The sequence below is a fragment of the Charadrius vociferus genome, unplaced genomic scaffold (assembly GCF_000708025.1).
Source record: "Charadrius vociferus isolate BGI_N301 unplaced genomic scaffold, ASM70802v2 scaffold702, whole genome shotgun sequence".
NCBI classification, from domain to species: domain Eukaryota; kingdom Metazoa; phylum Chordata; class Aves; order Charadriiformes; family Charadriidae; genus Charadrius; species Charadrius vociferus.
In genome coordinates, this window is record NW_009647433.1 from 418,785 (window position 1) to 434,775 (window position 15,991).

At 54.5% G+C, this 15,991-nt stretch overlaps 3 protein-coding genes across 3 annotated transcripts; 2 read left to right on the forward strand and 1 right to left on the reverse strand.

Moving 5' to 3' along the window:
* The first annotated feature begins 2,345 nt into the window (after positions 1-2,345).
* On the forward strand, positions 2,346-3,175 carry NDUFA11 (NADH dehydrogenase (ubiquinone) 1 alpha subcomplex, 11, 14.7kDa). The gene is made up of 3 exons (XM_009880613.1): positions 2,346-2,358; positions 2,418-2,540; positions 3,063-3,175. The coding sequence occupies exons 1-3, from the start codon at positions 2,346-2,348 to the stop codon at positions 3,173-3,175; spliced, it is 249 nt and encodes an 82-aa protein (XP_009878915.1).
* A 2,105-nt stretch (positions 3,176-5,280) lies between these two features.
* KLHL33 (kelch-like family member 33) lies at positions 5,281-8,692 on the forward strand. Its single transcript, XM_009880614.1, has 4 exons — positions 5,281-5,803; positions 6,049-6,982; positions 7,407-7,577; positions 8,116-8,692. The coding sequence occupies exons 1-4, from the start codon at positions 5,281-5,283 to the stop codon at positions 8,690-8,692; spliced, it is 2,205 nt and encodes a 734-aa protein (XP_009878916.1).
* Positions 8,693-11,650: 2,958 nt separating this feature from the next.
* GP1BA (glycoprotein Ib (platelet), alpha polypeptide) lies at positions 11,651-13,816 on the reverse strand. Its single transcript, XM_009880588.1, has one exon. It carries the CDS (start codon positions 13,814-13,816, stop codon positions 11,651-11,653), a length of 2,166 nt encoding a protein of 721 aa, XP_009878890.1.
* Positions 13,817-15,991: the final 2,175 nt, after the last annotated feature.

A 15,991-nucleotide genomic window follows, 5' to 3' on the forward strand; every position in this document is an offset into this window, starting at 1 on the left:
CCGTGTCCCCCGGCCCGGCGCTGCCACACTGGTCGCTCTCCCGGGCCGCCCCCGTCGCCAGTCACCACTGTCGCCTTGGGCCCTGTGCTCGGCCTCGGCCGCGCTGCCGCCCCGCGCCGCCGGGGCGGTCGGTGTTGTGAGGGTGGAAGCCGAGAGCGGAGTGCTGAAACGGGCCAGGAGAGCCACAGCTTTACAGTCCGTGTTCCCTTTGGCTCCACCTCCTCTAACGCACTACTTTGGTGTCAAATCCGGACAGTATGGAGTAGTTGTTCGCACTTGGATAAGGTTGTCTGCTGGACACCAGTAATCGCTGGTCACGGCGTAAGAAACTCCGGGATTGACACTGGAGGCAGCAGAACAGCCGTGTCGGCTCAGGCTCAAGGTGCATCTGTGGCAGCCTTTGCCTCCCATGTGCTTCATTTAAAACCATGTTCTTTATTTAAAGTTAAGGTAATGCATTTTTTTTGCAATTTAGAGTAAAAGGTATGTATTTTCAGTGTTTGCAAAAACGCTAGTTTCCAGGCAAAAGTGTAGCGGAAGCAATCTTATCGTACTCCTTTACTTCATATATTTAGGCATTGCACATAAATCACACTTAGTGAAGAGCAAACATGGTGTTTTTGATGGCAAAACGAAAATAAATGGGGAGGGCGGTGTCCCATCATGCTGTATAGCCAAGAAGAAACCACTTAGTTGTCTTGAATTGTCTGTGTTTTGCAAGAGGAAGTGAGCACTGCCAAGGTGAGCAGGGAACTGAGGGCGCTGGTCCAGGTGCAGAGCCGCAAGGCGGAGGTTCCCCTGCCCCTTGGCCAGTGCACAGTTTTCTTCTCACCAAACTCATCTTGTTTTTCAGTCTGATTTAATGGCTTATGTCACCTCTGTCTGTCCCCGTGCTCTGAACTGGAAGCTGGTTCACAAGCAGTTCAGATCATGGAATCATAGAATGGTTTAGTTTGGCAAGGACCTTGAAGATCATTGAGTTCCAACCTCCCTGCCATGGGCAGGGACACCTCCCACTACACCAGGTTGCCCAAGGCCACATCCAGCCTGGCCTTGAACACCTCCAGGGATGGGGCCTCAACAACCTCTCTGGGCAACCTGTTCCAAATCTGCATGTTTGAGTTGTTCAGTGCTAAAACAGGGCCTGGAATCTACTGTAATGAGTTGAGCCATAAAAGGTCATTATAATGGACCAGATAATGTAAGCAATTATCGTTTCAATAAATCCATAGTCCTAAAGTAGAGCGTTGAATCCCCTCACCAATTCTCACACCTGAGGAAGGGCTTGTCCTCTCCCTGTTAAGGGGTCGGTGCTTGTGGTTTGAAGCCAGTGTGTTTTACCTACAGACTCCTTGACCCAAAGCAGAGGAGCTGCAATACAGTCCTTGGTCTGTGAGTTTTGTTTCCTCAGTGCTCTCTTCAGTTGGTTTTAGAATTGGCATAATTGCATTTTCGGGTGAAAAACTGCAGAGGTTTGTAACATGAGCTTGTGGTTTACTCATTTACCATAGAGATTGAAAATTTTTATCCCGGACATTTTTGTTGTTCCCAAGGAAGATGAATTGAAATCTGCAGATGGTGCCTGGTACCCAGTTTCATATTTCAGGATCAAGAACCTGTACTGCAAACAAAGAAAAACTTTTAGTGTATTTGCTTGGCACAGCTATTTGCCTAACTTTTCAGTTATATAGATGTAGGGTCTGATGGGATGAGACAGGCAATTCAGTGGGCAAGACAATGCAACTTTGTAGTTTCTTAATTCAATGAAATTCATTTTCAAAACAATTTACAAACTCAGTTCATTTTTCTACTGTCCAAAAATCACTGCAAGCCCCAGGCAGGCAGAGGAGTACAGAGCTGGCTGCGTTCCCCTGCCTGGGTCCCTGTGAGATTGGATTCGCAGGGACTCGTGAGCTTATTTTGGCACTGAGCCCCAGCAAAGCTGTGTTGTCACCTACTCCTGAGGGATCGTGCTGCAGAGAAACCTGCTGCTTTCTTCTCTGACCCCCTGGCTCTTTGGGGGCTGCCCCGTTGCCTTATCTGGAGGGGCTCTTATTAAGTCTGAGCTAATAACCAAGCTGGATGTGGTGGTGATTGTCTGTAGCCACTTGGGCGCACCTGCCTTGCGTACTGGCACACAGTGGTGTTCCTGGGGATCCAGCACACAGCAGGACCTGCATGGCATAGAGGTGACTGTGCAGCTGGAGCGGAGGAGGTGCCAGAGGGAGCTGGACGGGACTTGTATGGTGCTGTGTCTCGCCATAGTGGCTACACAAAACCAGATCTTGCTTTGCTTTCCTCTTTTCTCCTGGAGGAACTGTTGTATGGCACTGTGCATCTCAGACATGTACTATGTATGTATGTAATTCTCAGGTCCTTGAGGGGTTTGGTTTTGTTGTTTTACCTCTTGTTTGCAGCTACACTAGGAGCTGTGTTTGGCGTAACTACCTGCCTCAGTGCCCAAATCCGAGAGGAACCAGAGAGTCCCCTGAACTATTTCATAGGAGGCTGTGCAACAGGAGCTGTCTTGGGTGCAAGAGGTAAACATGGATAATGTCTGTAATGAAATGAGCCCTCTCTGCTTTTAGAAACATTTCTGTTAGGGAGAAATGTAAAATAATCTTGATGTCAGGCATATTTGGTAAAGCTTCATCTTAGCATATGAATTCCATTTCATGCCAGTTTCACTGAAACTCCATTGTACAGGTCTGCTAAAATAAATACTGCTACAGAAGGCTGACCCAGTACTGCCGGTTATAACTAATAACTGAGCTGATAAGAGTTTGAAGCAGTGATTGTCATTTTTGTCACTGAAATAAGCAATTTAAGATTGCCTATGTAAGGACATGGGGTAGCAGATTATAGAAATTGATATTTCAAACTGTGAGCTAAAAGCATGAAAAAACAATTTTTAAAAAAAAAGTCACTTTTCTCTTGGCAAACAGCATTACTGATGATCAAGGGACTCTGAGTAGCTCATGGAAAAATAGCAGTCTGTCAAGATCTCCTGTGTAGTACTTTTTCCCTAATAGGTCTTTTATGGTTTGATTTGTTTTTTCCAGCGCACAGTTACATGACTGGTACCACTGCATGTTTGGGGTTTGGAATTACTGCTGCTCTAATGAAGATAGGTAACAAGGAGGGCTGGAGGCTGACGGGACCCCCCAAGCTGTAAATGTGGCCTTTCCTCCCTGCGAGCTGTCTTCTGAATGCTGTATGCAATAAGACGTTGTGTAATAAAGATACTATCAACTCAGCAGTTGTCACAAAATCTTGTGGATTCCAAAAGTTGGAGCTCAGGGCTGCGTCTTGTTGAATTTCATATGTGCAAACTGAAGCATATCCAGTAAAGCCACCAGGTGTAGAGGGTTGAGGCACAGGATGCATGAGGAGAGGTGAGGACAACTGCATCATTCAGCCTGGAGAAAAGACAGTCAAGGGCTGATCTAATACTGTTTTTTCACAATTTAATGATTACAGACAAGGCAGGCTCAGGTGCACAGTAAAAGATGAGAAATAACAAGCACAAGTTGCAGAAAGGGAAATTCTAATTAGGTAGAAGGAAAAAAAAATCTCCCAGTTGGTGTAGGTAAGTGCTGCAAGATGGATTGGAGAGGCTGTGAAATCATCATCTTTGGGGATGCAGAATTCCTCCAGACACATGGGAATATGGGGGTACAGGGACAGGACATTTGGGGACGGGGATACGAGTTAATGGGGGCAGGGAATATGGGCGCTAGGGGAAGCAGGGATATGGGGTAGGGGAACAGGCAGATGTGAGGGGAGGGGACAGGAGATAGGGGAGGGGGAGACAGGGAGGTTGTGGAACCAAGGACAGCAAAGGAGGAGACAGAGTGACATGGGGACATGCAGTCAAAGCCATGGCAGGCTGTGCTGCTCCCTGGTATGTGCTCTCTGTGGGGGTCCTGGGGGGACACAGGACAGCATTGAGGCCGTGTGGGGCTGGGGTCAGTGGGGCTGGGCTCCAGTTCAGGAGCACAATGGGTGGTGATGGGGTGTCCCCCCAGTGGGGTTGGTGGACAGGAGGTTGTTTCTTTCCCACCCAAGGACTTTTGCGGGCAGTCCTGCTTCACCCTGGGCTCTGGAGGGGAGCAAGGTTTGGGGAGGGTCTGTTGGTCCAGAGACGCCCAAGAAGACCTACCCAGGGTAACACGGGGTTCACAGCCCTACCTGAGAGGGGAAAAACACTCCTGGCAGCTTCCACCTGCCCTGCTGCCTGTCCTCAGGGAACCCGCATGTCCCCGCTGCCCTGTCCTGGGGCTCCAGGGCCTCGGACCTCCCTCCGCCTCAGCCTCTCCCAGCTCCCGGCCATGGCCACGTGTCCCATCTGGGCTATAATTACCCAGACACATTCCTGGGGGGTCACAGGAGCTTCCCGGAGCAGCGGCAGGCGGTAAGGGGGGACGAGTGCGTGGCACGGCACAGCGCGGTATGCCACGCAGCAATACAGGATATGGCACGCACCGTGCCGGGCTGCAAAGCATGCAGCCTGAGTGAGGACACGCAACATCATCCAAACAGCAAGCAACACGTGAGGCGCCACTCGTGACGGGGCGGGGGGGTGACAGTGTGTGGCATAGCACACTGCGCGAGGATCGGCACACCCCAGTGGTGCAAGAGAGCACAGGATGGGCAACCTCACACATCCCTTGTGGTGCCACGCATTGCAACACGCGACCGGCAGCGTGACATGCAACAGGCAGTGCACAGCTGTCGCTGCCATGCGCTGAATGGGTGGGACAGGCGGCTTTGCTGGGGAGCCGTTCTGGGGACCAGTAGCTTTGCTGCTGTTGGAGCAGCAGTAGTTTCAACCATGGGGCAATGGTTGGGGAAGGGCTTGGAGGCTTCTGCTGTAGGGCAGACGGTTTGATGGGGGACAGTGGACTGAATTATGGGGTTACGGCTTTCAGATGAGGCAGCAGCATTGGCTGTGGGTCAGTAGCTTCATCTTGAAGGTTCGGCAACGAGGCAGATGAGGGACATCAGCCCCACCTGTGGGCCAATCACATGGCCTGTTGGTCTCACCTGTGGGGCTGCAGTTTTGCCAAAGGGCATTAAATTCAGCTATGGGGCAGTAGCAGTTTCTGGTGGCTCCAGCTATGGTGCAGAGGTTTTGGCGATGGATCCAGTGGCTTTTGCTATGGGACAGTACAAGTAGCAGGACCTTGTGTCCCCAGCCAGGACTCCTGTCATGAGCCAGAGGCTCTGGCTATGGGTACGGCACCCTAACCCCCTGCTCCGTGTCTTCCCACAGGCAAAATGTGGGTTGCAGAGGGCTCGGCCCCAGTGCAGTGGAGTCTGCGGGACGGGGCCCATGCTGGACACTTCCTGGCCACAGCCGACCACCTCCGCACCACAGGACAGCTGGTGGACATAGCTGTGGGCCCGGAGGGTGACGCGGCTCATGCTGTGGTCCTGGCCTCCATCAGCTCCTTCTTCCTCCGCTTTTTGGAGGGCAGGACCAGAGAGCAGCACCAGACCCCTCTGCCCCATGTGCCCCTGCCACCTGGGGCCACGCTATGGGGCTGGCGGGCTGTGCTGGCCTTTGCCTATGGGGGAACCATGCCCCGTGGCCGGGAGAAGGAGGTAGAGGAGGCTGCCCAGGCCTTGGGGGCCCCCCGGGTGTTGGCCGCCTGTGCCCTGCGTCTGGAGAGTGACCCACAGGAGGGGGTTCCCAAGCCCCTGGAGGAGCAGTGGGAGACACTGAGAGCCATGGAACAACTCCATGCCAGCGGCCTGGGCTGTGACCTCCAGCTCCAGGCGGGGGATGAGGTCATCCCAGGTGAGCCGGCGGTGGGGGTCCCGCGGGAGGGATTGGGGAGGGCACACTGGGGTGGATGAGTCCCCTGGCAGGGATGCTGGGGTCTCAGCCTCCAGGCAGGGACTAGAAGGTAGAGGTGCCCCTGGGGCTGGTCCCCTCAGGAGAGCTGGAGTTTTGGGTGGGTGTCCAGAACACCTGAGTTGCCAGAGGGCTGTGTGGTGCCAAAGGTCCCCGCTGCCCCCACTGTTCTTCCTCCTTCCCCCTAGTTCAGCGCCTGGCCCTGAGCTGCTCTTGTGACTTCTTCCGGGCCCTCTTCACTTGCCCCATGCGGGAGGCCACCCATGACCCTGCCGCCCCGCTGGCCACTGGGCTGTCCCCAGCCGAGCTGCGCCTCCTCCTCTCCTTTGCCTACACAGGGGCTGTGGCAGGGCCATGGCCCGTGGTCCTGGAGGCAGCTGAGACCTCCCTGCACTACCAGGCATGGGGACTCTTCAACCTCTGCCTGGATGTTTTCACCCGTGGCTTGACCCCAGAAACTGGCCTGGATGTGTTGGCCTTCGCTGTGGCTTACGGGCTGGCTGAGGTGGGCCGTGCAGCAGAGGACTACATCTTGGCCACCTTCCCCAGTGTGGTGGCCACACCGGCCTTCCTGGATCTTCCTGCACACCTTCTCATTCGCCTCCTCCGCTCTGATGGTCTCAACATCCTCTATGAACTGGAGGCCCTGGAAGCGGCATCCCGGTGGCTTACGGCCAATGGAGATGGCCAAGAAGATCTAGCCAAGGAAGTCCTGTCATCTGTTCGCTTTGCTCTTATGTCCAGCTGGGAGCTGAAGAAGGTCCCATCAGTGACTGCAGGGGTAGCTGACCCAAAGGTCCTCCATGAGCTCGTGGTAGCAAGTTTGGCCCCCGTGGTCCAGCTGCCATGCCGAGTGCGTTCCTTACAAGAGGTGCTGGTGGTTTGTGGTGGAGACAAACTGACGTCCAATCTGGCTGCCCGGAAGCCCAGCACACACCTGTGGTTTGCCCACCGCTACCTCAGTGCTGTGGGGCTGGTGAAGCAGGTGGAATGGCGGGCACTGGGGCAGTTTCCTGATGGCCCACGCTTCCGCCATGCTGTAGCTGTGGTGGACAACATCCTCTACGTCCTGGGTGGAAAGCGCTACTATGGGGTCCATGACACCCTGGCCAGTGTCTACAGGTGAGGGCTACAGAGGACCTAGAGATGTCATGTGGCACCAGGACATTGTGGGATCAGAGGAGGTGTTGGTGGAGCTACAGCTGCCCCATGAACCCAAGGCATTGTGGCATTGCAGTTGGTCAAGTGGTCCCAAGGCATTCTGGGTTTGGTTTGGGGTAGGACTGAGAGGTGCCCTTCTGCTCTGGGATGTTACAGGCTTTTTGGGGGTAGGGCAAGGATGTTCCTATCTGGAGATGCCTGAGGGCATTAAGGGTTTAGTGTTGCCCAGAAGGGGGGGATATTGCCATGCAAAGGGATTGTGTGGCCCCAAGGCATTATGGGATTGACTGGTTGTTGGTGGGTTGCTGCCCTCAGTGGTGCCAACATCACCTCATGGCATTGTAGGTAACAGGTAGTCTCTTGTCCCTTTACCTCTCAAACCCAGGTATCGGCCTATGGATGATTCCTGGGAGCGCCTGGCCAGCATGTCCTGTGGGCGGAGCTACTTTGCCGCTGTGGCACTTGGGGATTTCATCTATGCCCTGGGCGGCAACTCGGGGGAGCTCTACTGCACAGACACTGTGGAGTGCTATGACCTGGCCAACGATACCTGGAGGTGAGACTGCTCCACGTGGACATCTGCTTTCCTCTGCCCTAGGAGCCCCTTGCATTGGTCAGTGGTGCCCATTGAGTGGCCTTTGGGTCACTGAGCCTCCAATGGAGAATGGGCCTACAGTGGCCTTTGGGAGAGGTCTACTGGGTGTTGAGCAACCATGTCCGTTAGGGACAGTGTTGCCTATTGGGTGGCAAATGAGTTTTTGGCCAATAGTATTCACTGAGGGTCTGTTGGCCATCTGCCAATGATACGAATCATTTAAACATTTTCCAGCTATGCTCATTAGGAGCTCTGTTGGGTATTGGCCAATGTCATCCATTGAGGGAGTCCACTGTGGGTCGACCACTGGTGTCTTTTGAGGTCTAAAAAGTGTTGCACAGTGATGCCCACTAGGCATCTATTATGTGTTAGCTGACACTGCCCACTGGGGCTCATGGGGTGTTGGCCAGCATTGCCACTGGGGAATTCCTGGGCAGGCAGTCACCATGGAGCAGCCCTGCTTAACCTGCCCTTCACCCCTCCCTCTCTCCTTGCCCAGGAGATGCCAGCCGCTGCCGATGGCTCTGCGTGGGCACGCGGCGTGTGCCCTGGATGGTGCCCTCTATGTGTCAGGGGGGTGTGATGAGGCATACCAGTGCCAGGCGTCCTTGCTGCGATACATCCCAGGTGCACCTGCCACGCTTCTGGCCCCTATGAACGGCCAACGAGCTGGCCACATCATGGAGGAGGCGGGTGGGCAGCTCTATGTGGCTGGGGGGCTGTGCCAGCGGGACGGGCAGACTGGCTACAGGGACCAGCTGACCTTTGAGGACAACAGCCCCAAGATGGACATCTGGGTCCTCCTCAGCCCCCTGCCCCATGCCCATGTAGTTGGGGGCGCAGCTGTGCTGGGGGGGGAACTGCTCGTACTGGGAGGGTACAGTCATGAGACCTACCGGGACACCCACTTGATCCATGCCTACCAGCCAGGCACCCGGCGATGGATCACGCGGGGCACCTTGCCCCATGCCTATACTGACCTCCAGGTTTGCGTCCTCACTGTACCCCCTGCCTTGCGTGGCCCCAACTGCCTTGAGGACCCCTCAAGATCACCTGACACCCCCAGTAATACTTAGGGGGGAGCTTAAAAGCTCTGCACCCCATACTGGCTCCCCAGTTAGCATCCATGGGCACCTTTAGGGGATGAAATTGCCCCCAGATCCCTCGCCCATAATGGGTTCCTCCTGTGATTTCCAGCAACCCCCCCGCCCCAGACTGTAGGGACCCCATGGGACACAAAGACTCCCTACACTGCAGCCCTGCACTCCCCTGCCCTGAGCTCTGGGCATTCCACAGTTCCACCCCATTCCCTGCTTTGGGTCAAATAAAAGTGGCTCCTGAACTGCCCATCTGGGTCTTGTTGTTTCTGCTGGGGAACCCAGACATCCAGGTGCTTCTTGCAAGGAACAGGAGAGCAGGAGACCAACGGCTTGAGTTTCCTGGATGGGTGGTGGTGGGGACCAGGATTGCCTGGATTCCTGGGTTCCTTGGGAGCAGTGGGTGGAGGGCCCTAGGTGCCTGCATTCATTGGGCATGGGAGAGGGTGTGCGTGTGTCTCAGGACTGAGAAGCATCTTGGGGTGCGTGAGGTATCCTGAGGGAATAAGAGAGTCCTAGGGATGCCAGGGTTTTGGGGTAGATGGCAGGGTAGATGGAGGCATTGCAGGGGTCCCGGGGGCTTTGGGATTCCTAGGTGGCTCTGGAAGATCTTGGCTTCCTGAGTGACTCCAGTGACCCAGAGTGCTTGGTGTGTGGAGAGGTGGGAGAATCCTAGGGAGGACTTGCAAGGAGAGGCGGACATAATGGGGATTCTGGGAGATATTGGGGTACCACTGATACCTTTGGGGAGGGAATTGAGGGTCGTGGAATGTGTAGGGGAGGGTTGCAGGTTCTCATGGCTCCTGAAAGCAGTATTTTAGCTGCAGTCTAATGAGTGCCGAGCAGAGGGAGATAATGACTTCCCTTGGTCTACTGACTACGCTCCCAGTAACCCAAACCAGGCTTCTGTTGCTCTCTCTTTGCTGCCAGGGTGCACTGCTGGGTCTCGTTCACCTTTCTGTCGACCAAGACAAACAGTTCCTTTTCCATAGCTCTGATCCCCAGACAGCGTGTCCCCCACTGGCATTGTTGTGGTCTTCCTTCCAAGGCGTAGGACTTTGCATTTGTCCTTGTTGACTTTCATCAGGTTTCTGTCAACCCATTTCTCCAGGGTGAATGGTGCTCCCTGAATGGTAGTTCTGTTGGAAGCATACGAACTGATCCCTCCTAAACTGGTGTGATCTGCCAACATGATAAAAGCACACTTGGCCACCTCCTCTGTGGCATTGATGTTAAACAAACAGAAGAGTTTCCAGCGCAGCTCCATGTGGTACTCCACGTTACTAGCATCCAAGTGAAGTACGATCCATTAACCCCTAGTCACTGGTCCTGACCTTCACATCACTTTTTACCTGACCAATTCTCCAGCCATTCAGAGCTTGATGGCCTCACCTGGAGGCCATGACATTGTGGGAGAGGTGTCAAAAGGAGGCCAAAGCTCCTGGAGAGGTGAGAGCTGATGCACGCTGCCCCACCACAGAGCCTTAGCACAGGAATGTTAGAAATGGCACCGTCACAAAACAAGAAAAGGCATCCATAATCAACAGCATTGCTACACAAGACCAGAAGGGGCTGAAAAATGTCCCAACCTGTAGTAAAAGTATCCAATAAAGGGAAAAAATCAATGTAAAGAAACAGTTCAAACTAAAGTATTAGAGGTCTCTGGTGTCACTAGGGTGTCCCCAAGGCCATTCATGTGTCCCTTGGATGCTCTGAGGGTATCTGAGGTCTCCTGGGCTGTTGCAGTCATCTCTAGAGTTGTTTAGAGGGATTCTGGGTCAAATTTGGGGTCTCTGGGGCTGTTTGTCTTGTCCCAGAAAAGGAAGAGATTATGGTGGGGTCAGAGGACAGCACCAACACACAAACAAATGCTTGCTTAAAAATGTAGAACTTGGGTGTCCACAGACGCACTAGCTTAGAAGGATGCTCGCCCCAGCTGGCCAAGTACAGGCGTGTGTATCCTTCTGTGGACCAATTAATTAATCTGACAGAAGGCCTGCTGACCCACAGTAGCTGGACAATACGTTTGAGACAGTTGGAACTGGAACAGTGTTTGAGACTGCATAAGTGATTCATATGATCTAGTCACTGCATTTGTGCACCAGTGCTGGGGCCTGCCTTTTGACAACCCCCTCCAGTGACAACCTCTGTCTCCTTTTCACACCTCCCAAAATTTTTTGGGTGACTTTTGCAGAGGTGTTCACAAAGTTTGGCCAGCCCCTGGACATTTTGCCCTAGTGTGATCCATTACAAGTCACACCCGTTGCCCTCTGAATCCTCCCGCCCTCCTCCCTCATTTCCAGCCATCCCACTATGGGTCATGCAGGGGCATTGACACGTATCGTTTCCTGAACTTATTCTGTGATGGCGGGATGTGTAGTGGGATGCTTTTCCCATGGGATTCAATCCCATAGTGAGGGACCATACATTTGGGGCAAAAGCCAGGAAGCTGGGTATAAGTGGACTTTTCCTCTCTGTCTTCACTCTTCCAAGTACTCAAGACAAGTTTGTAATTCACTCTGCCCTGCCAGAACTATGGGGGGGGTCCAATGAAATGAAACTAGCACCCATTTGAAATTCAAGCAAAGAAAATATTTATTCTGTGAGTAGCAACCTGGCACTGAGCTGAAAGCGTAGCGCATCTTTATGTGCATCAAGAAGCTGGGACACAGAGTACGAAGTAAGCTCTGATTTCCCACACTCACCCCGAAATCAGGCAGTGTCAGCCCCAAACTATCACTGACCAGATTAAAACATCTTCTCTCCCTGCCAAGTGTGCAAGTTTCAGATCTAGAAACCTCAGGGTGTGTGAGAGTAATACTAGGGGAAGGAGCTGGATGGCTTTTCCACGGGCAAGCAGGCCTTTCCCTTGTAGAATAAGGGTATGTGAAGCAGAGCCATGACCCTCCATCTCTTTCTCTGAACACACAGAAGCATTTACAAGGTGTTGCCAGCATATTTCACTCTGACCCCACTGATGGCCTCGACACCCCTGTCCAGGCTGTAAGCAGAAGGGGTCCTCAGGGACTTGAGGTCCGTGACTGTCAGCTTTCTGGAGAAAGACTTGCACGAAGCACTCAGAGAACTATGGTGGACCCACAGCTCCTTTGTGGTACAGAAGGAGGAACTTGCAGGAGGACTGCACTGTATCCCCAGGTCTTTAATCGTGCAGTAGGTGACCTCAGGGCACAACTCTACTTCCTTGATGGTACAGAATGTGGGGCGCTGGGGGGCGCTTTTGAAGCTGCTGAGATGCATCTCAGGGCTTCCTGTCAACTCCCTCCACCTCAGCAGTGGATACTGCACCTCTTGGATTGGTGGAGACTTGTGCCAGGAGGGTTGTCCCATCAGACACATCCACACCAGCCAGCCTGCTAGAGCCAGCACACTCAGGACCAGCAAAACCAAGGAGGCCAGGTAGAGCACCCAGTGCAATAGGCAGCAATACCTCAGCACCCACTGCCCCCACTGCGGACCCTCCCCACCTGCCCGTGAGCGCAGTACGGGTACAGCCAGCGCTGGGAGGGAGCATGGGCAGAAGGGGAGTGGTGCAGGTGGAGGGGAAGCTGCAGGCTCGGTGAAGCGTGTGGTGTCCAGGGGAGCTGGTGGCGTTGGAGCATGAGTGGAAAGCATGGTGGTGGAGACCATCAGCATGGTCGATGTCAGAGGAGGAGACGAAGATCTGACAATGGAAGAGGCCTCCAGCACGTCAGTAGAAGGCACTGTTGTGGAGGTGGTGGAAAACATGCCAGTGGACACCATGAGAGTGGCAGAGGTGTTGGTAGCGCTGGTGGTGAGGGTGGTTTGGGGATGGCTGCTGGTGCTGGGAGGTCTGGTGCTCACAGTGGTTGGCAGTGAGGTGGTGGAGACAAGGGTGGCGGATCTGTGCGGGGTGCTGGCGGGAGCAGCAATGAGAACGGCGGCAGTGCTGGGGGTCTGTGTGGGTGTGATGGTGGGACTGGGTGGCACAGGAGTGGTGGTGCTGGGAGCTCTGGTGCTTGCAGGCATTGTGGGCAAAGTGCTTGGGGTGAGGGCAGAGCTATAAGGGGTGCTGAGGGGAGGTCTTGTAGTAGCAAGAGGAGGCCAGGTAACAGCATGGGGAATGGTAGCTTGCTCTTTGGGGATGGATGGATAGGGAGTGAAGAAGGTGATTGTGGTAGCTTTCGCCATCGTTTCTTCCTCATCATCATATCCATCCTCTTCCTCCTCATCCATATCCCCCACGTTGCGGCAGTTGGGCTTGAAGCGGATAATGGGCTTCTGCTGATGCTCAGGGGGGCTGTGGCACAGCACCTTCTCGGGGGCAACCTCCACCTTTGTCTTCTCCAGGCCCCGCTCTGGCTGATAGACACTGCCTTCATTCTGCAAGATCCAGTACCGCAGGTAGTACAGGTCACAGTTGCAGTGCCAGGGGTTCTCAGTAAGGAAGACATATGCGAAGAGGTGGCCCTCAGGGAAGAAGTTGGTGGGCAGGGTCTGCAGGCGGTTCCCTGAGAGCCAGAGGGTCTCCAGGTTTTGCAGATCCTGCAGCAGCTCCTTGGGGAGCTCCTCCAGGATGTTGTCTGAGAGGTCCAAGTCCTTGAGTGCCCTCAGCTCCGCAAAGGCCTCCTGGGGCAGCGTCCGCAGCCGGTTCCCTCGCAGGTCCAGGTCCTGAAGCTGTGGCACATCACGGAAAGCCCCCGGGGCCAGCGCTGTCAGGCTGTTGTGGGCCACGGCCAGGCGGGTGAGTGCGGGCAGACCCTGCAGGGTGGGCAGAGCCCCCAGTGCGTTGTGGGAGAGGATCAGCTCCCGCAGGGATGGCAAGAGGGGCCCGGTGTTCAGAGTTGCCAGCCCGTTGTCAGACAGGTCAAGGTCCTGCAGCTGGGTGAGAGGCAGGAAGACAGCGGTGGAGAGGGACACCAGGTGGTTGGCACTAAGCAGCAGGATGCCTGTGTCCATGGGCAAATCTGGGGGCACTGCGCTGAGAGCCTGCCCTGTGCAGTTCACCTCCAGGAGGTCCTTGACCTTGTTCATCTCTGACAGGCAGGGCTGGCCGGGGTTGATGGTGCTGGCTGGGGGCAGCAGGGCCAGGAAGATGAGCAGAAGCAGGGCAAGGACCCTCATGGCCTGGAGGGGAGAGCCAAGAGGTGTAGGCGCAGGTGACCTACAGGTCACCTTTCTGTCCATGTAAGCACTGTTCCCAACAGAGCTGGCATCCCCCACCAGACTCTCTGGGAGCCTTCTGAGCCCCACAGCTCCTCCCTGGGAGGATGGAATGGAGACATGAGTCCCACAGCTACTGCCAGCACACCCCCCGTCATCTCGTCCTTGGAGGGCAGCAGGCTCAGCAAGGAGACACGGTCTCTGCCCTTTTGCTCACCTTATTCTCCTCTGTGGGAGGGAGAACCTGATTCACGTGCCTCCTCATGGCACTGCCTCCTCTGCCAGGGTGGCATTGCTGCCCTCACCACTGCAAAAGCAGTAGCTCTGTGGTGTTCACGTACCTGCATACCCACATCCACCCCAGCCCAGAAAAGCCATGTGCTGGAAGAGGCTCCCTGAATATGCTCTTACCCAATGCCAGCTGAGCCCTCTGCTTGATTTGGATTCACACAGTAGGAGCATGAATCATGTGAAAAGAGCTTCCCATGCACAGACATGGCTACCTGGAGTGCCCAGCCCCTGATAGACACCACTTCCCTGGGACTCACCTGTGGACCCTCTGGCGTTTGCTCTCCTGGTCCGGCGGCAGCGTGAGCAGTGGGGCTGCCCGGGCCCTCTATCAGCCAGCACAGCTGTGGGAAGGGAGCTGTGGCTTCCTGAGCAGCCAAACCCACCTCCTGTCCTTCAGCACAGCCCTCGCTTCAACTGCGCCGCCACACCACTCGCCTTGGAAAAGCTTCAACCGGAGACCAGCTCCATAATTTCTTGCTTCTGCGCCGTGAAGAAGGGAGGGCTGCACCCAGGAGGAGCCCCCGTGTGCCCTCCAGGCCACACCTTTTCACATCCCAGGAAAAGGGTCCCGTGCACAAATGTCTGCCCCTTTGTCTGCTTTGAGGCAGCTCTTTCTCTGCACACTCTGGGCCTTGATCCTTGAGGCACCTCAACCCGGGACCACAGTCTAGTTGGCATATCAGCGAGAAACAGTTCTGCATATTACCTCAGCTAGTTTTTGTGGGGTAGACAAGGGATCCCCTCTTTCTGGCTTGCCAGGAAAAATGGGGATGGCTTTTGTGGAGAGCTGTGAGGCAGCTTTAACATTTGTGGCCGAAGCCGCAGCACAGACAAGGCAAGGAGATTAGAGGCAGAGGAAGGAGCTCAGTTTTGCAATTCCTCCTTCCTGTTCCTGTAGCCGAGCTGTCTCCATTTCCCTGGCCCACAGGTCACTGCAGAGCATCTTGGACTGTGGGGCTGAAGGGTCACCCAAACGCTGCAAGGAGAGATGCTACAGGGGAGATACTGGTTTTTCTACTGGTTTTCTATTCTGTGGACTGTGATGGGTCAACCCTGACCAGCAGCTAAGCACTGTGTCTATAGTGGGATGGGGGAGAGAACAGGAAAGGCAAAAGTGGGCTAAAATCCCCTTGTGGGTCAGGATAAAGACAGTTTAATGAGTGAAGGAGAGAGAAAAACAAGCGATGCAAAAGTGTTCACTCACCACCTCCCACTAGCAGATCGATGCCCAGACAGTCTTCGAAAAACTGCCCTCCCCCCACCCTGCCCAGTTTTATTGCTGAGCATGATGCTACGTTGTATGGAATATCCTTCTGGTCCACTGGGGTAAGCTGTCCCCTGTGTCCTCTCCCAGTCTCTCTCTCCCCCCAGCCCAGTTGCTGCAGGGACGTTTTAGTTCAGCCTGTAGTAAGAAGGCTGGAGGCAGCAGCAGAGGCAGAACTTGGGGGAGGGTTTTTTGGTTCCACATCAGAGATTTCCAACAGAAAGCAGGGGATAGGAAGGGAGAGAGCAAATGTAACCCTGGCCTTCTCCTAGGATTGCAGGGATTAAGTCTGCATGTGGTTTCCCCTCCTCCACGGTGATACTCTTACCCTCATCCTGGACCTACAGCATCCCCCACAACACAGCCAGTCGCTTTTCCATGCCATGGCCCCATGTTCCCAACTGATAGCCTTTATCATTGCTTCTGCCTCTCTGTCTCCCTTTTCCAGGTGGATAAATGCACTAGAACACCTTGAACCTTCAACAGGTCCTTCACCCAACCTGCTTCACTCCCTGAAGGAGAAGACCCAAGCAGTCCACTGTGACAAGCCTTGCTGAAGGGGAAGCACTGTACCAGAGGAC